Source organism: Polypterus senegalus, chromosome 1, assembly GCF_016835505.1.
Source record: "Polypterus senegalus isolate Bchr_013 chromosome 1, ASM1683550v1, whole genome shotgun sequence".
Classification (NCBI taxonomy): Eukaryota; Metazoa; Chordata; class Cladistia; order Polypteriformes; family Polypteridae; genus Polypterus; species Polypterus senegalus.
This window is the reverse complement of record NC_053154.1, coordinates 312128271-312149126: the sequence shown is the minus strand read 5'-3', so window position 1 is coordinate 312149126 and position 20856 is coordinate 312128271. Positions and strand designations below refer to the sequence as shown.

General features: G+C 42.6%; 1 protein-coding gene across 3 annotated transcripts in view; it reads left to right on the top strand.

Annotated features, from left to right (window-relative positions):
- The window catches only part of LOC120515142 (V-set domain-containing T-cell activation inhibitor 1-like), a 35340-nt gene that overhangs the window by 4606 nt on the left and 9878 nt on the right, over positions 1 to 20856 (top strand). For 2 of the 3 annotated variants that reach the window (XM_039735890.1, XM_039735898.1), the window contains exons 2-4: positions 7358 to 7417; positions 9119 to 9469; positions 15721 to 15852. In XM_039735890.1, the coding sequence (XP_039591824.1) occupies positions 7369 to 7417; positions 9119 to 9469; positions 15721 to 15852 (532 nt within the window). In that variant the 5' untranslated portion in view covers positions 7358 to 7368. Of the gene's footprint in view, positions 1 to 7357; positions 7418 to 9118; positions 9470 to 15720; positions 15853 to 19176; positions 19411 to 20856 lie in introns of those variants that run through there. The other variant, XM_039735907.1, reaches the window with a different exon arrangement.

The window sequence follows — 20856 nt, the reverse complement described above, 5'->3', positions numbered from 1 at the left end:
AGACACTTCCTGATCTCTTTGTTCTTGATCTTTTCCAGTAGATGAAAATGAAGAACCATCATATCAAAAACTAGGAGCTTCTTTTCTTCAGCCTTTCATAATGTCCAGGTTCTGGAGCGATTGTTAGTATAAGTGACGAGAACAGGAACCTCTCCGCCCCTATTCATGTTCTTCCAGAAGCCATCCGAGCATTTAGTGCTATAGCTATTCATGTTGATGTGCCCATCATGTTGTCACCACCCACTACAGTATGTGCTTGGATCCAAGGTAGTTAAAGCTCTCCGTTTTTTAAGCTGTTTGTTCCTTAGTTGCCGACGTCTTTCAGTTATACTTTTGTGCTAATCTTCGTATCCCTGAATTCTTGATGGCAAACACTCTCTACCTTGATCTGCGTGATGGTCCGGGTTAGCTCCATGCTCCTTGGCAGCTTGAACCCAGATCTGTCGATAACATAACTGAGGATGAGCCACACAAATGAGGACAGTCAAGAGGTAGAGTAGGTGTAAAGTGCACTGCTTTTTGTTTTCCACAAAGTGTTGAAACATTGCAGTACTCCCTCAACACGTATGTAAATCTTCTTCTTCTTCTTTTGTCTACTCCGATGCCAGTGCACACTATGGCAGCTTATCCACAGCAACTCTCCATTGTTGTCTACCCTGTAGCAGTTGTTCAGCTTTCACTACAAACAAATGTATTACTTTACAGTCATCTCTAATGTTATCCAGTCAAAGCTTTTTTGTTCTTCCTGCAGGTCTTTTGACGTGAATATGACCATATTGCAGAATATGAGGAGTTCTGTCTGTTGTCATAAGTGCTAAATACATAAATAAATAATCCTTAAAAACAGGTTAGTTAAAATCCAATAAATAATCCGATGACAAAAAAACAGAATAAAACCATGCAGTCACTGGATCTTTCTCGTGTTGTCTCCTCAAGATTGAATATTCTTTATTTGTCACATGCATAGCTATAAGGGACAACACGCTGTGAAATGCATCCTGATCCACTTATCAAAACTGTGCAAAGTTAGAAGAATCAGTGAGATTAACAAAAAAGTCCTAGATTGAAAGATAACAGTATAATCGAACATCTAATATATAAAGCAGAGTCGATGTATGTATGTGTGTATGTGTGTGTGTATGCGTGTATGTTTGTCCGCCATACAAATCTGCACCGGGCGTCCGATCGGCACCAAACTGAGGATGGGGCTCCTTTGTGACCAGGAGAAGGTCATGGGGTATGTTTGGTTGGGAAAAATGTTCGTGGTGAAGTGCAGGGCACCTTTTCACCGACACAACGTTCGGTACACGTCCCCGTACTTATCATCGACAAGATGGCCTCACGTTGCAGCAGATGTTCACCGCGGCGCTATCTAGCGGCAGTTTTGGTCTCTTTGCGTCGCTCTTTGCCTATGTTTCTTTAAATTGCCAAGAGATGGTACAAGTGTCCAAGTATGAGAAGGCCGACTGCTTTGATCGGGTGAAGGGGAACTGCCATTTGGATGTAAAATGTGAACATCCCAGTGCGCGTCACCGGCTGACACACCCGCATTTCTACACATCACACTCCCACATGCACTGATAGTGCTGTATTTTATTCGCCAATGTCCGTTATATACAAGCACCTTTGAACAGAGACTCGTCATAAAAAGACAGCATCCTTCCCCCACCATTTTCCCCAGACACAGCACCGGTTGTATGTCACTTCTCTCTATAGTTACTATCGCCAATGTCCGTTAGATGGCAGCAGGGTTCAACACAGACGCTCCTTACAAACGCTTTCCGACATATTGTAAATAAAGTAAATTCATCTCACTGTGGTGCTTATTCCGTACGTATTACCATGTAACACATTATAATTGTCCTACTTTCCGCTGATATACCCATGCCAGCGAAAAAAAGACATAGAATTGGAAGGTCCACTTCAGATGCCACAAGAAAGTCTATTTCAAAGTCGTCAGGAAACACCACAGCAGAAAGAATCCAGAGTGGATAAACTTACAATAAAATGTTAATCAGAAAACTGTTTGTTCTATTTGTATGTTCTGTTTCTTTCATTTGGGAAATTCATCGGTTATACATTCCCGGGCAACGCCGGATACTCCTGCTAGCAATAAATAAGTAAAATTAAGTGAATAAAGTAGAATTAAGTATTAATGTGCAATAGTGCAATAATTATTGTGCAAAACCAAAGTTAGGCAGGTGCACAGTTAAATGACAGACCAATTCCAAAACAAGGTAAGGGTAGACGGCATAGTACAAATTCCAGTCCAGTCTAAGTATGAGGAGGGTCATGGATGAGATGGCATGTTCTTATTTAACTCCTTCTGAGTCTCTCTGTCCTGGCCAGGATGCTACAAAACCTTTTGCCTGATTTTAACAGATGAAACAGGCTATTGCTGGGATGAGAGGAGTCTTTGATAATCCTGAGAGCTCTGGTCCTCCATCTTCTGGTGTAAATGGTAGAGCTAACCTGCAGCAGTGTTCTGCTGCACGGATCACTCTCTGTAGGGCTTTACGGTCCTGAACACAGCAGTTTCCAAACCAGGATGTAATGTTCTGTGTCAGGATACTTTCCATAGCACCACAGTAGAAAGTCTTTAGAATCCCTGAAGAGACCCCAAACTTCCTAAGCTGTCTGAGATGGCAGAGTCTCCACTTTGTCCTTTTGGTCTGAACTTGGATGTGTTCAGACCATGTCAGGTCCTCAGAGATGTGAACCCCCAGGTATTTAAAACTGTTCACCCTTTCCACTGGAGTCCCGTTAATGATGAGGGTCTTATAGTCTCCTGCTGAAGTCCACCACCAGCTCCTTGGTTTTGCTGACGTTGAGCTGGAGGCAGTTTTCCCGACACCACAATGTCAGGTTCGCAACTTCTCCTTGGCTCAGGCTTGCGATTCTTGCAGCCAATTGTGTCATCTAAACATTGAACAAATCTTCATTATACATGTTTAATTATTCCATCCATCTATCCATTCGGAGTTGTGTCCGTACCAGCAAGCATTGTGTGCGAGGCACGAACAATCCCTGGATGGGGGCGCCAGCTCACCCCAGTGTGAACATGAGCACACACATATACTAGTATCATTAATTTATCATCATCCCTAAATCCCCTAATCTGCACGATTTTGGAAGGAAGTCCACCAGGAAAGCATACAGACTCGAGGCAGGGTACACCCAGGACGTGAAGTCCTTACTGAGAAGCAACTACTGTACGCTATCGCTATGTCATCGTGCCCCCACATGTTTAATGCATGCTTTAATGCATTTCATCATGAAAATGACATCAAGTATTCATCTTATCTTGATCACTAAAATTTTCAGCTAGCTGTAATATCATGAATGTAATGTATTCTGTGTGTCGATCACTGCCTGAGCGCTCCTGTCAGTGTAAGAGAAAGCCCATTTAAGAAGCACAGAGTGATTAACAACTAGGTTAGGGAACACTTAGAATACAAAGCTTTTAATGTGCTACTTTAGTTACGATGGGATTTGAGAAACTCTAGCACATTAAACATTGATTTTAAGATGAAGTTTACAACGTTCTACTTTAATGACAAATTAAACGGCAAGATTAAAGTTGAAATTTTGAGATTAAAGTTGACTTTTTGACTTTAATCTCAACATAGACCTTTTTTATTCACTGTGTCCCTTTTTTTTGTTCTTCTCTGTGGTCCTTACATATGACAAACGGTGGGCCGTGACTCACCTTTTCACATCATTTTGATATCTGACCACTTTTATTTCATGCACTGTCTGAAATAATAGTTTTGAGTTCCTTTGCCCCGCTGTGCCACTCCATCAATTTCATGTTGTTGCTTATACCACTGCTTAAGCCACCAAATAGTATGTTTTTCTTTGTCTCCACTTCACTGAGCAGGACCTCCATTTCGCATTTACAGAAATTGTTCTTTTTTACATTTGCTTTTGCCATTTAACAAAACATTGAATGGAAGGGGCTATTTATATTGATTTGCATATTCAAATAGGTGTAATTCTGGTTCACCGACAAAAGAGCGATAGACAAATGAGCACCGACAAACCCGCTAATTGGTTTTCGACAAATGCGCGCCGACAAAATCGCCACGACAAAATCGCGAGAGAGGCCAAGAGAGTGGGACGCGTACGTGCGCATTATGTACACATTATGTGCTAGGTTATAACTGTTATATCTGCTGATGGCATGCCGCGAACAAATAACTCAGTCGAGGGTTGACATAACGCGGCGTATACAAAGCGGAATTACCAGCAGTCAGGCAGCCAGCAAGTCTAAATACACTCAACTATCAAAGACATCTTGCTGCAATTCTTCCTACATATGCAGGGCGTGATCTTAAGGACTATCTGCGTGCCGTGTCTCATAATATTGCCTTCTTAAGTAAACATTATTATATATGCTTTACACTAGTAATTCATATTTAATGAATCTTTCGCGATTTTGTCGGCGCGATTTTGATGCCGCGTTTTAATCGGTGCTATTTTGTTGGCGTTCATATGTCTATCGAGCCAATGTCAGGTCACAGTAATTCTGGGAGGAGTCGGAGTGGGGCTGTAGGCATGTGCATGTATGTTGAAATTCATGTTGACTGGGACTTATAAAGGGAAAGTGCAGGGTACTTTGCTTACACAGTTTTACGCATCTGTGTATACACAGTTTCAGTCTTGTCCGTACGCCATGTTGTAGTGTATGTTCTGTACATGAGGCCCCTGATGCTTTTCGTAATTAATTACATCACCCTTATTTAGGATGTAAGCTACGAGCATGGCCATTCTTAGCAGTTTGGGGGCCCTACATGGTTCAAAAATGTGCAGGCCTTGTTTGGGGGGTTGGGGGATTGGGGGGGCTTGAGCTCAGGAAGGTGTTCTAATAAAACACCGGGAAAAGAACGATAAAATTTAGAATGAGGAGGGTATCGTGACACACGACGTGAGGGACTGGCACAGACGGCTGCAGTGCCAGGGGCATGACAAGGGCCCACAGTCCGACAAAAAAAAAAATTGTAAGTCGGGGAAGGGCCGGGGGCCCCCCCTCACGGTCAGGACCCTACGTGGATGCGTAGTTCACGTATGCCTAAGAATGTCCCTGCTACGAGTAACTGCTTACGGAGTTTTGAAAATTGATCAGTGGCACAAAATTAATGCGTTAATGGCCTGAAACTTAAAAGGGTGAGGAGAACAACCAAACTCATTGTAAAAAATAAATTAAACTAAAATGGCCCTGAGGACCAGAAAATTATGAGGGGAACTACCTAACCCCTATGCAAGAAACACAGTCTTATAGACCTGCAGCCTAAATGAAGGGAGTTGGGAACCACTAAATTGAAGGATCAGTATAACCTTTAAGACTTTCCTATTCTGCAGTGGGCTGGCGCCCTGCCCGGGGTTTGTTTCCTGCCTTGCGCCCTGTGTTGGCTGGGATTGGCTCCAGCAGACCCCCGTGACCCTGTAGTTAGGATACAGCGGGTTGGAAAATGACCGACTGACTGACTTTTCTATTCTTCCAAATGCAAGACATGGAAACAGAGATCTGAAGATGGAATCTGTCATTGAGTCGAGGGTCTGAATGCCTAGTGTGACATCCAGCAGGAAGTGAATAAATGTGGTTGCATACAGCAAGTGAAGCCCACCGCAAGTGGAAATGATTTACCGAACTGTGTGAACGCTGATAGTGAAATGACTCGCTCAGGGTCACACTGCTTGTCAGTGGTGTCTACGTTTGCCCCATTAAGATTTCACATTTTTTTCAGCTACCATTTGATAGAAATGGACAGTTGTCCATCCATGATTAGTACTGGTTTAGTCCAGTTCAGTGTCACAAGAAACAGGAGCCTACCACAACAGCATTGGGTGTAAGGCAGGGTCCATCCTTGAAGGGACGTTAGTCAAGCACAAGGCACATACAAACACACAAGTAGAACACATCGGAGTGTCCAGACAGTCATTTGGAAGGAAGCAGAACAAACAAAAATAAGGGTTTGTCAATTTTATATAGCGCCTTACAGTGCTGAACAGCGCACCAAGCCTCTTATAAGTAGAGCATGACATGTTTACCTGCACTCGATTGATTGATTTTACATTTGGAGATTAAGTAAGTGAATAATAGGGCTCACAGGGGTTATGTAGTGTTGGCCTTGAATTTGGGACTTGGGATTTGATTGATGTCTTGGATGCCATTTTAGGTTCTCAATTGCCATCATTTTGTAATTACAATGGACGCCATTTTAGGTTCTCAGTCACCACCATTTTGTAATCCCACTGCAATCGATAGATTGATTGATTTTACATTTGGAGCTTAAGTAGGTGAATAATAAGGGTCCACAGGGGTTATGTAGTGTTGGCCTTGAATTTGGGACTTCTTCCTTAAGCCAGAAGGGGGCACAACACCTTCTCTTCTATTAATGAGGCAGTGCCATAATTGGATTTTATTCGGCATACTGTTGTACTTGTATTGGAGGTTATTGAAATCAAGGATTCTGTTCTTTTTATTCATTAAATTTTGAAATGATTCAGAAGTTGTGTTTTGTTTTGTAATTCCAGTGGACACCATTTTAGGTTCTCAGTTGCCATCATTTTGTAATTCCAGTGGACACCATTTTAGGTTCTCAATCACCGCCATTTTGTGATCCCATTGTTAGATCTGCATCCCTGTCTTTCTAGGGACGTGGCCTCTGAAGTCGTGACCTGTGCTTAATCGACATGATGGGGTAAAAGGACAGCTGGGAAGCTATTTCTTCATTCTGATCTGAGGATACCAAAAACTTTCAAAAAAGACTTACGTGTTACCGTTGGTTTTGACCTCTTGCTTGTTCTCTTGACCGTAAATCTTGTCTCTCGTTTTACTCTCGTACCCTTTTTTGTTTTTCTGTGTGCTCAAAAAGTTTATTTGCCTGTGTGCTTAACCAAACAGGGATCTCTGTAGGATACATTTGAATTTTTATAAAGTCAAGGGGTGTGGAACAGCTTGTGTGACTGCCATGTCTATAGCAGGAATGAACAACAATGAATGACTGTGTGTTTAAAATCAAGCGTCTTCTGCTGTACGTCAGAGGACAGCCTCTCTTCACTTCACTGCAGGCCCACTCTGTTCCTAGCCTTCTCTTTTTGGTGCTTCACCAGAGCCCACCTGACAGCGTCCCTCTGATTCAAAAGAGAATTTGACGGACAGCACCTGTGACACAAGACTGTAACGTACAGAAGGACACATCGGGAAAACAGAACACACCTGAGCTCTGAGCTGTCATCCAGTCTGAGGTCACCTGGCACGGGTCACCTTTACTCAAAGTCCCCGAGACAGTTTAATTTCACAAGTGACTGACTGCAGGGCAACAAGGTTACATTTGTCTTTTGTCTTTTTCAGATTTCAACATCATGTTAGTCACATCTCTGCTCGGATTCTTCTTCCTGATGTTTGGCATTGGTGAGAAAAATATTTAATTCACTTAACAGTTCAAAGGTGACTTACATGTTAAATGTAAATGTTTGTGCTTAGGGTCAAAGTCAACAGCAGAGTGCAAGCAGAAGTCTTGAGATTTTTAATGCTAAGGAAACATATGTCAGGTCTGAAATGAAGGGCGCGATAGGCTGAAGGTGAATGAATTGCCAAACTTTTTATCCATCAACTAGCTGTGCTACTTATCTAGCAGCCATACCAGATGTACCTCAGAAGAGGTCACCCACCTAAAGCTAAGCATATTCAAGCCCAGCCAGTATTTAGATGGGAAAACATCTAGAAAAAGCTTGGCTTGCTGCTGGAAGAGGTGCTGGTGAGGCCAGCAGGGGGCGCTTACCTTGTGGTGTGAATTTGGATCCCAATGCCCCAGTGCAGTGATGGGGACACTGGACTGTAAAAATGGCATTGTCCTTTGGAGGAGACATAAACCTGAGGTTCTGACTCTCTGTTGTCATCCTTGAGCATCCTTTGTGAACTGTAGGGTGTATCCCAATGTTCTGGCTAGATTGCCCAGCACAGCCTATCATTCTGCCCCCCTAATCATCCCCTTTCTCTAATTGGCTATCTAACAGATAATTTATGGTGACCATACTGGCACAAAAATGGCTGCTGTTGCATAGTTCAGGTGAGTGCTGCACATTAGTGGTGGTTAAAGTGGCTCTGCACCCACAGAAGTAAATGAGTATTGAGAAAAAACATTATATAAATGTAAAGAATTATGATTATCAAGATGGGCTGAATTAACAATGCAATACAAATACATTATGCATCTGTGTTATATGCCATTTGGTATGGGATTCATAAAAACAGTGTTAATGTTTATGATGTGCCATCTGTTGGAATGACAGAAATATATCAAATGGACAGCTTCAGAGACAAATACATAGACACTTATCCATTTATTAGTGTGGATTAAATGTTATCTATCTATCTATCTATCTATCTATCTATCTATCTATCTATCTATCTATCTATCTATCTATCTATCTATCTATCTAACATATAGTGCCTTTCATATCTATCTATCTATCTATCTATCTATCTATCTATCTATCTATCTATCTATCTATCTATCTATCTATCTATCTATCTATCATATAGTGCCTTTCATATCTATCTATCTATCTATCTATCTATCTATCTATCTATCTATCTATCTATCTATCTATCTATCTATCTACACTCCACCTGTCCAGTCTCGTAATCACAGCATACAGAGTGACCACAGTAATGGTCTGCGTCCTGAGCCCTGAAGGACACTGTTTATGACCTCACAATCTAATGATGGCATCCCGTCTTTACATTGGTGATTTGATTTGGATGAGCTAAGGCACACAAGGGCAGTGTCTGGCTATCCAGCTAAATGAGTTTTATCTTCTTACTGTTCTGTGTGAGTTCAGAACATCACAGGACTTGAGGTTGTGGACAGATCCAGGATGTGGACCACTGATGGCGGTTCACTGGACATGGATGGGTCTGTCTGAGGACCAGAGGTGTTCTGACAAAGGAGATAATTGTGGCAGAGATTGTAGGATATGAACATCATAACTATTAGAAGGAACTGCAGAGGCAGGAAGGCACTGTAATGCCAAGGTAGTAAAACTGTTGGTGACATTGTCTTAGGGTCCCACATGATCTGTCAAAGCTGACTTTTCTTTCTTGTTCCAGACATTGACTCAGGTGATGAAGTTCCAGAAGTAGAAGCCATTGTGGGCTCCACAGTCCTTCTGAACTGCAGCTTTCCAGTGAAGGCTAGCATGTCGATTTCGCTTCAGGTGCTTGACTGGCTCTTCAACAAGACCACGGTGGTTCACCGGCATGAGAAGGGTGCTGATGTGCACGTGCACCAAGATGGACGCTTCAGGGGAAGGACGGAGGTATTTGTGAAGGAGCTGCCAAGTGGAAACTTCTCATTGCTGCTAAGGAACGTTGACCTGGATGATGCTGGGCTGTATACATGTCAGGCTTACATGTCTACTGGATACTGGACAGAACATTCACTTCTTCAAATCTTGAGAGGTAAGATGCATCAAAATGGCATTCATGTCCTCTTTCAAGTGCTTAGGGGTGTGCCAAAGTGTGTTAAGAGCAACTAGCAATTTTGGGATATAAGAGTTAAAATGGGCAGCAAGGAGACTAACTGACCATCAAAGGGGATAAAAGGTCAGAGTGCTGAATATTAAGAATGGAAGGGTGAAAGGGCTGCCCATCCACAAGGGGGTAAACTCACTGACTTAAGACAAATTTATAAAGTACAAGAACATGAGGGGAACATGCAGACTCCTCACACCAGCTGTCAAGGGGCGTGAGCCATTGGTGCTGTGGTCTATACTGTCTAGCAGGGTTTCAAATCTGGACACGCTTACACATATTTACCATTTTTTCTTCAGTTTCCTTAAAGATGGCTTTGGTCATTTTGTACATTTTTTCTGTCGCAGTGGAACCTCGGGTCACGAACGTCTCAGAACACGTACAAATCGGGTTACGACCAAAAAGTTCACCAAACTGTTCATGACCACACACTCGGGTGGCGAACAAAAACACTGGCAGCCAGCCAGTTTCCTTTCCAGTTCGTACGCGTCAATGATTTCTGCACGTGTTCAGTCTCTCCCTGTACATTGTTCTTGGTCAGACATGCGTGTTCTCGCCCTCCATCGCTGAGTCGGACTCTACCTCAAAACTGTAATCTCCTCTGCACCCAGTTCCTACTCACTTCCTTCATGTCAGAACTCGACTCATCCAAGGTTAGTTTTCTTGGTTGTTTATGGTTAGTTTTTGTAAAAATTACAGATTTTTCAAATGTTCATTTTTTCCATGTGCTTAAAACTCATTAAAAAAAGTGTTTACAGCGAGCAGTTCATAAGGCTGTAGCGTGAACTCTGGCAATGTTAGTTTTCTCTGTTCAAGGTTTTCTCAGTGTTATTCAATGTTTCTACATTTAGTTTACTGGTAAGCTGTGCATTCTATGGTGTAATTAACTATTTTTGTACATAAAAATATTAAAAAATATATATATTTACATACAGTTTGTACGGTCAGTAACAGATTAATTGTATTTACATACAATCCAATGGGGGAAATTAGTTCGGGTCACAAATCAAATCGGGTTACGACCAGAGTTTTGGAAACGAATTACAGTAGTGACCTGAGATTCCACTGTTATATGTCACCCCTTGATGATGTCAACAACAGGTCATATCTTGTGATGACCGCATGATGTGACATTTAATGTCAAAGTGAAAACAGACCTAGGCAGAGTGATATCAAATAACTACAAATATGAAACATAATGTCATTGATTGCGTAAGTATACACCCCCTTCAAGTCAGTATTTAGTAAAAGGAAGCCATGACAGACTTGAGTCAGTTTGCTCTCTGTCAGCTCTTCCATTTTTCTCCATTCTTCTCCAGCTCTGTCGTGTGTCATGGGGATCGTGAGTGGACAGCCTTAGTCAAGTCCAGCCATAAATTGTCTGCTGGATGAAGATCTGTGCTCGTATATATGAAGCACCTCAGAATTACTCCTAGGAATTGCAGTAAAAGTCTGGTTAGACTAAGACTTCTCCTACCTCAGAGTAGAATATGAGAAGAAGTTATGAAGCTATGCTGTTTCCTCGCAGTAAGGAGACCTGTGGGTTCGATTCCCGGGTCCTCCCTGTGTGGAGTTTGCATGTCCTCCCCATGTCTGCATGGGTTTCCTCCCACAGTCCAAAGACATGCAGGTGAGGTGGATTGGCGATTCTAAATTTTCCCTGGTGTGTAGTTGTGTGTGTGTATGTGTGCCCTGCAGTGGGCTGGCGCCCGGCCCGGGGTTTGTTTCCTGCCTTACGACCTGTGTTGGCTGGGATTGGCTCCAGCAGAGCCCTGTGACCCTGTAGTTAGGATATAGCGGGTGGGATAATGGGTGGATAATAATGACTATTTCTGCTATCAGTCTAGGCTGGGATGAAATCTAAGTCAATGTAGACCTCAATGTTAATGTTTGTAGTGCACCACATTTAGCATTTGTATATGCTATATGTCTTTTGGTATGGAATTCGTAAAAGCAGTTGTTAATGTTTGTGATGCACCACCTGTTGGAATGAATAATGCTATGCGTTTTATTACTAAATATGTTTGTGATGTGCCAACTTTTCGAATGGCAGAGACATAGCAACTAGATGGACACATAGACACCCAGACTCATATCCTTTTATTAAGTTGGATAATAATAATAATAATAATAATAATAATAATAATAATAATAATAATAATAATAATAATAATCCAAGTAGAAGAAGGAGCAAAAGGATAATACAATATGGTAGCATAATACACTAAGCTGCATGTAATTGTAGCCTCTTCACAATATTAAGCAACTCCTAATTACCCAGATGGAATTAGATGTGGTTTCCTCAATTTGAAAAATGGATAAAATGCTATTACTCCTACTCCAAATTTCCTTCACTCTGAGCTAGTCTGGACCAGTTTCCTACTCTGAGACACTTGATAAATATGAGCACTGGACTCTGACTCGGATACTCCAGGACATTCAGCATTGTTGTTTTGAAGCCATTTCTCTGTAGCTTTGGCTTTATGCTTGGCCTTGTTGTCTTGTCCCAGAGTGCAGGGTTCTGACCGACTTCATCAGGTTCTCCTCCAGGATTTCCTTGTATTTAGTTTTTAATTTTTCCCTCACAATCCTTCCAATGGCCTGGCACAGAGAACCATGTCCACAGCCTGATGCTGCCATCACCATGTGTCACGGTGGAGTTATTGTCTTTTTGATAACGTGCCGTGTAACATGGTTTTTAGTCTGATGGTCATAGAGGTTGAAGTAGCCTCCTCTCTCTATGTAAAGTTCATTGAGTAGGTTAGAAAAGGTTATGCAAATGACTATTTGTTTAATAGATTTCCATGCATTACATTACATTGATTTATTTTAAATTAATTTTATAATATACTAGCTGTCTCCCATGCCTCTGCCCACGTAGTAGTGAAATAGGACAAACTTTAAAAATCAATTAAAAAAAACTGTAATTCTGTCCAAGCAGAAGGTAGGTACACTCGAACATCAAACGATGGCACTGTGTCTGATCGTGTTCAGCTCTGATGGGAGAGCGTCCCCCGTGTGGAAAGAAGAGCAAATGACTGTGATATGTCTGGCAATCAGCAGCTACCTTCTAAAACACACGTAGCTCTGATCTCTCTCTCAAAAACGTCAAACGTTACTCCTTAACAATCTCTAGATGTCTGTTGAACAAACAGATCTCGTTAGCTATGCGGAGGCGAGGTAAGCAGCAACATGTGGCGACAGGTAGAGCGACTTGAATGGAGGCTGGCGCATGACTGAGGAGGGACCACCCCCTTCCCATCAGCCCACTGCATCTCTCTTGGATTTGCGAAATCGTAACCGCAAGCAAACTAAGATACTTAACAAGATGAGAGAAGTCGCAAAATCAACCGGAACATTCAAGCAAATTCTAGAAAAAAAAATCCCAGATCTGAATTCGTTAAGTAGTTCTCTCGTGAAAAGCAGACAGACAGACAGACGTTGGATTTATATATATATATATATATATATATATATATATATATATATATATATATATATATATATATTGTGGTCCCCAGGACGCCCAGGAGGAGGAGAGGAGGGCTTGTGCCTCCTCCAGACCGCGAGGGGGCGTCCGTCCTGGTTATATTGGGGGCCTCGGGTGCCCCGATGCCGGTTCATCCCGTGTGGTCCTCCCGGCCGGGATGCCTTGGAGGACCAGAGGAGGGCGTGTGCCTCCTCCAGACCGAGAAGGGGCGTCCGTCCTGTTTATGCAGGAGGCCTCGGGTAGGGGGCTTTGAAGCCCAGCCCTGTAGGGACCCGTGGCCACTGCCAGGCGGCGCCCCAGTGCCTATTTATCCCGGGAGCCCGGCACTTCCGCCACACCAAGAAGTGCCGGGGGGAAGACGACCGGGGAGACACGGACGGCTTCCGTGCGCAGCCGGCACTTCCACCACACAGGGGTGTGGCCAACGTTAAGTGCCGGGAAGCAGCTGGAGCCCATCCGGATTCCCATAAAAGGGGCCGCCTCCCTCCAGTCATTGGTGGAAGTTGGGAGGCAGTATTGACGGAGCTGGAGAGAGGACAGGAGGCGGCCAGGAACAAAGGCACAGAGACTGTGGGCCCTGGACTTTGGGGGATTCAGTGCCAGGGGCACTGGGGTTGTGTGAGTGCACGTGACTTATGGAACTTGTAAATATTGTAAATAAAAGTGTGTTGGGTGAAAATATGTCGTCCGTCTGTCTGTGCCGGGGCCAGCATTCACAATATATATATATATATATATATATATATATATATATATATATATATATATATATATATATATATATATATATATATATATATAGTGTATATATATAGTGTACATATATATAGTACACAGTTGTGCTTGAACCCTTTAGAATTTTCTATATTTCGGCATAAATGTGACCTAAAACATCATCAGATTTTCACTCAAGTCCTAAACGTAGATAAAGAGAAACCAGTTAAACAAATGAGACAAAAATATTATACTTGGTCATTTATTTATTGAGGAAAATGATCGAATATTACATATTTGTGAGTGGCAAAAGTATGTGAAGCTCATGGATGATCAGTTAGTTTGAAGGTGAAATTCAAGTCCGGTGTTTTCAATCAATGGGGTGCCAATCAGGTGTGAGTGGGCACCCTGTGTCATTTAAAGAACAGGATCTATCAAAGTCTGCTCTTCACATCACATGTTTGTGGAAGTGTATCATGACACGAACAAAGGAGATGTCTGAGGACCTCACAAAAAGAGTTGTTGATGCTCATCAGGCAGGAAAAGGTTACGAAACCATCTCTAAAGAGTTTGGACTCCACCAATCCACAGTCAGACAGATTGTGTACAAATGGAGGAAATTCAAGTCCATTGTTACCCTCCCCAGGAGTGGTCGACCAACAAAGATCACTCCAAGAGCAAGGCGTTTAATAGTCGGCGAGGTCACAAAGGACCCCAGGGTAACTTCTAAGCAACTGAAGGCCTCTCTCACATTGGCTAATGTTCATGTTCATGAGTCCACCATCAGGAGAACACTGAACAACAATGGTGTGCATGGCAGGGTTGCAAGGAGAAAGCCACTGCTCTCCAAAAAAAAACATTGCTGCTCGTCTGCAGTTTGCTAAAGATCACGTGGACAAACCAGAAGGCTATTGGAAGAATGTTTTGTGGACGGATGAGACCAAAATAGAACTTTTTGGTTTAAATGAAAAGCGTTCTGTTTGGACAAAGGAAAACACTTCATTCCAGCATAAGAACCTTATCCCATCTGTGAAACATGGTGGTGGTAGTATCATGGTTTGGGCCTGTTTTGCTGCATCTGGGCCAGGACGGCTTGCCTTCATTGATGGAACAATGAATTCTGAATAAGATCAGAGAATTCTAAAGGAAAATGTCAGGACATCTGTCCATGAACTGAATCTCAAGAGAAGGTGGTTCATGCAGCAGGACAACGACCCTAAGCACACAAGTCGTTCTACCAAAGAATGGTTAAAGAAGAACAAAGTGAATGTTCTGGAATGGCCAAGTCAAAGTCCTGACCTTAATAGAGTCGAAATGTTGTGGAAGGACCTGAAGTGAACAGTTCATGTGAGGAAACCCACCAACATCCCAGAGCTGAAGCTTTTCTTAACGGAGGAATGGCGGTATGCAGGAATGAGCAAAAGTTACCGGAAATGTTTAGTTGAGTTATTGGGGGGTCACACCAGATACCAGATACTATAAGCACTATTTTAAAGTCAATTCACTACCAGTGTAGTGACGCTCAGACTGGTGTGATGTGCTCGGATTTTCTTTTCCTAGTTAAGATTCTGACAGCTGCATTCTACACTCATTGTAATTGATTGATGTCTTTTTTGGGTGGTCCTGAGGGGAGTGTGTTACAGTAATCTAGTCGACTGAAAACAAAAACATGAACGAATTTCTCAGCATCTTATAATGTTTTAAGAGGTTTAACTTATCCCATATTTCTTAAGTGAAAAAATGCTGTTCTAGTATTCTGATTAATATGCGATTTAAAATTCAGGTCAGAGTCAATAGTTACCCCTAAATTCTTGACCTCCGTCTTCACTTTTAATCCTAATGGATCAAGTCCTAACGGATAAATCATTAACTTTAAGAATATACTTTTCTATTGGCATCACTCCCGAACGCTTCTAAACTAATTTTGCATTGTGAGCAGGCAGACATTTTGAAATATTTTTGTTTTTTTCTACAGGGCCAGAAGCAAAGAGTCCAAAAACTACAAACATGATTACCAGCCAGACAACTGACCTTACAGTGAACGAGCGCGTGTTCCTCGTTCTGGCGCTGCTGCTCATCTTGACTGTTTTCATCGCAATCATGATGTGTAAGTGTTGTTCACTCAGACTTGGACCCTACCTGCCTTAGTGCTGAAGACTAAAATGGGGCAGTGGCTGGTTCCCGCTGCACACAGGGTGGAGGACCATTGCATTAGAAAAGTAGATGGTGGAAGAACACCACCATGAAGTTCTAGCAGTGCACACCTCCAAAATGTTCAGATCTGCATTTGATAATGTGCCATATGAGAGGTTGGGCATCAAACTAAAAGAAGTGAGAGTTCAGGGCATTGTTTGTAGATGGGTGCAGAATTGGCACAGACACAAGAAACAGAGGGTGTTGGTGCAAGGAACCTTATCAGAATTGGGTGAAGTTATGAGTGCCGTCCGTCAGGGGCCAGTACCGAGGTCACTGATATGTTTAATATATAAATGATATTGACAAGAAAATAAGTAACAAGCTGGTTAAGTTTGCAGATGATATCAAGATTGGTGGATTAGCAGGTAATTTGGAATCCATTATATCATTACACAAGGACTTGGACAGCAGACAGGCTTGGGCAGATTTGTTTCGGAAGACATTTAATGTCAGTAAATGTAACATATGACACATAGGACATAAAAATGTTTGGTTTGAATACACAGTGGTTGGTTTTGAAAATCAAAAGTATGCCTTATCAGAAGGATTTAGGAGTCATAGTGGACTCTAAACTATTAAAGATAGAGCTACCAGGGAAGAGGAAGGCCTAAGAGAAGGTTTATGGATGTGGTGAGAGAGGACATGCAGGTGATGGGTGTGACAGAGCAAGATGACGAGGACAGAAAGATAATGGAACAAGATGATCCTCTGTTGCAACCCCTAACAGGAGCAGCCGAAAGAAGAAGAAGTGGACTCTAAGCTGTCAACTGCCAGACAGGGTTCAGAAGCCATTAAGAAGGCTAGCAGCATGTCAGGTTATATAGCGCCTTGATGTGTGCAGTACAAGTCACAGGAGGTTCTGCTCCATCTTTATAATACATTGGCGAGGCCTCATCTGGAGTCCTGTAGGCAGTTTGGGTCTCCAGGCTACAAAAAGGACATAGCAGCACTAGAGAAGGTCCAGAGATGAGCGACTAGGCTGATTCCAGGGTTCTAGGAGATGAGTTATGAGGAAAGATTAAAAGAGCTGAGCCTTTACAGTTTAAGCAAAAGAAGATTAAGAGGAGACCTGACTTAATGTTTAAAATTATGAAGTGAATTAGTTCAGTGGATTGAAACAGTGACTTTAAAATGAGTTCATCAAGAACACGGGGAAACAGTTGGAAACTTGTTAACAGGAAATTTCACCAAAACATTAGGGAGTTTTTACTACACAGAGATCCATAGATACTTATAGAATACACTACCAAGTAGTGTGGTACACAGTCTGCAGTTTAAAATGACAAATTACACACTTCAAATGTGATTAAAGTGCACATTGCAGTCTTTACTTTAAGGGGATTTGCATTCATTTCAGTCACACCATGTAGAAATGACAGCACTTTTTTTGCACAGTTCCCCCATTTCTGGCCACCATAATGTTTGGGACACAGCAATGGCAGGTCTATTAAAGCCTTTGTCATATTTAGGACTTTGTCGCGTATCTCAGCATGCAATGATAAGTCTGCCATTCATCGACATCACCAAATGCTGAGGATCTTCCCTGGTGATGCTCTGCTAAGCCCCTAATGCAGCCATCTTCAGCTCCTGCTTGTTGCAAGGGGGGCTTGTCACCCTTATGTTTTCTCTTCAGCATGTGGAAGGCCTGCTCAGTTGAATTGAAATCGGGTGACTGGCCTGGCAATTCAAGAATTTTCCATTTTTCAGCTTTGACAAACTCCTGTGTTGCCTCAGAAGTCTGTTTGGATCATTATCTTGTGTAGGGTGAAGCGCCGTGTAATGAGTTTGGAGGTCTTTACTGAAACTTGAACCGATCAGATATTTCTCTACACCTCAGTATTCATTGTGCCACTGCCGTCAACAGTCACATCATCAATAAAGAGAAGTGTGTCAGGACCTGTGGCAGCCATACATACCCAAACCATAACACCCCCAGCTTCTGGTTTAACACATGAGGTGGTCTGCTTTGGATCTCGGGCAGTTCCTTATCAACTTTGCTCTTGCCATCATTCTGATACAGCAGGTTCATCTTTGTCCCGTATGTCCACATGACTTATTCCCAGAATTCTGCAGGCTCTTTGAAGTCCTTTTCTGCAAACAGTAACCTGGCCATCCTGTTCTTGTGGTGTGGCCTCTGTGTTTCTGTTGATGAAGTCTTCTGCTGCTAGTCATCTCTCAGACATCTACATCGGACCCCTGAAGTCTGTTTCTGGTCTGTCGCACAGGCGTTTGGGGCTTTTTCTTGACCACAGATTCTTCTGTCATCAGCATTGGAGGTCTTCCTTGGCCTACCAGTCCCTTTGTGATTACTGAGCTCCTCAGTGTGTTCTTTCTTCTTCATGATATTCTGGACAGTTTACGTCATCCTAAGGCAGTGTTTCTCAACCTTTTCGTATTTGCGACCCGAGTTTTCATAACAGTTTTAATCGCGCCACCCTTAATATTTTTTTGAAAGGAGCCCACTAATACCAATTTGTTCTTTTTTAATTAATGATATATCACAGATGCATATTTTATTATACCTACTGTCAGGGATGCCAGAGGCCATGACCCGGCCGGGACGCCAGGAGGGACCGGAAGAGGGTCAGAGCCCTGCCTGGGTCACGTGGGGTTCGCCTTCCGGGTTGCTTTGGGGGCCACGGGTCAAGGGCATGGAAGCCTTTCCCTGTAGGGGCCCGTGGTCACCGCCAGGAGGCGCCCCGATGTCTTGGAGACTTGTTGCCCCAGCACTTCCGCCACACCAGGAAGTGCTGGGGGGAAGACCTGTCAGGAGGACAGCCGGCACTTCCGCGGACGAGGCAAGAGGAACTGTGGAGGCGGCCCGAAGACAAGGCATTGTGGCCAGGATTGTGACTGTGTGGGGTTCATTTTGTGCACGTGACTAAGGTCTGTGTGACCATTGGACTGGGTCTGAGTGACCTTTATTGTAAATAATTGTGTTTAATAAACGTGTGGTGGTTTTAAACAACATGTCCGCCTGTCTGTGTCCGGGCCAAGTTCACACTACTTAACTTTTATCGACATTTATCTAACTCTGTATTTATTTTTCTAGTATTAGAATATAGTTTAAGTTCATTTGTTTTGGTTTCAATAGATGTAGTTTTCATATTTTCGATTCTTGTTTTCTTTTTTTCACTTCTTCGCGCCCTCCCCAGGGGGGCCCGACGAACACTTTTGAGAACCACTGCCCTAAGGTTTTATTGATGTCTCTAATGGTTTTATTCTTGTTTTACAGCCTCATAATGGCTTCTTTGACTTTCATTGGCATAACTGTTGTCCTCATATTGAACAATGGCAACTACAGACTCCAAAGGGTAGAAGAAAGCTGAGGTACCTTATGAAACATACCTGAGGAATCACAAACACCTGTGATGCCATTTGTCTGCAGGTCCCCCCGTGCAGAAAAAGTGTGGTGTGACTGAAATGTATGCAGATCCCCTTAAATAAAACTCTGCAACGTGCACTTTAATCAGGTCTGAAGTGTTTGATTTGGAATTTCAGATGGTGGATCTGAGGGTGGAATCAGCGAAAAATGTTATGGAAGGCACTGTACATCCTCTGCCTACCAATATGCTGACCCGAAGACGGTTTATAAGATAACTCGTAGGTGGCATGTATTTGGTAGTCAACATATTAATAAATAAATTTTATGGGTGATGGCCAATGGGGAGAATAAAACAAAAAGTCTGGCCATCTGACTTTTGAAACAATTTCAGGGCCAGTTAACCATCCAGTCCCATCCACTTGACCCTATCAAATTGAAAAGCAGCAGCAAATATGAATTACAACAATATGAAGTTAGACTTATTGAGCCTTACTCATTTTTGTAGCCTCACCAGTGTTATAATCACACCTTTTTTGTTTAACTTGCCTTCATATGTTTACTTTGAGCAGATGTATTACCTGCTTACATATAACTAAAGGTTTTGAGCAATGGTATGTTGGCTGCTTTCCATATATGAGCTGCCAGATTTCCACCGATGATAGATGAGAAACAAGCCAAGCAGGTTACATCAGTGCATGCCATTCTCACTCCTAGTGACGTCCTGTGGCTGCAACCGAATTCTCATTCCATCAGTCAACTTTCCTTACAGTATAATTGATCTCCTTGTTTAACTGTTTTATGTTCTTATTTTATTCTCCATCCATCCATCATCCAACCCGCTATATCCTAACTATAGGGTCACAGGGGTCAGGTGGACCGAAATCCACCAAATAAGAGTCTCTTAAGCTTCAGTGACGGAGGTGGGCAGCTTATTTCACCAATTAGGAGCTGGACTGAGATTTGACACCATGCAGAGGTAATAACAACAACAACAACATTTATTCATATAGCACATTTTCATACAAACAGTAGCTCAAAGTGCTTTACAGAATAAAGAATAGAAAAATAAAAGACACAATAAGAAAATAAAATAAGTCAACATTAATTAACTTAGAATAAGAATAAGGTCCAATGGCCAGGAGGGACAGAAAAAACAAAAAAACTCCAGACGGCTGGAGAAAAAAATAAAATCTGTAGGGATTTCAGACCATGAGACCACCCAGTCCCCTCTGGGCATTCTAACTAACATAAATGAAACAGTCCTCTTTGCATTTAGGGTTCTCATGGAAGGGCTTAATGAAGATGGTCACATAGACTTCTACCTTTTAATCCATCCATCATTGTTGGAGCATCATGAAGCTTTGAGTAGGTGGAGGTGGCGCAGGTCACCACCACAAAGAAACCGGAAAAAGAAACAGAAAAGAGAGTAGGGGTAAGTACAGAATATCACCAGACACCGACCTGAGTGAGTGAGAAGGAACATAGGACCGCACAAGTGTCTCCATATGCATAGGTACTGACCCACTGACTATTCTGTAGGCAAGAGTCAATATGTGCCGCTACAAGAAACCAATGTAGTGATCTGAAGAG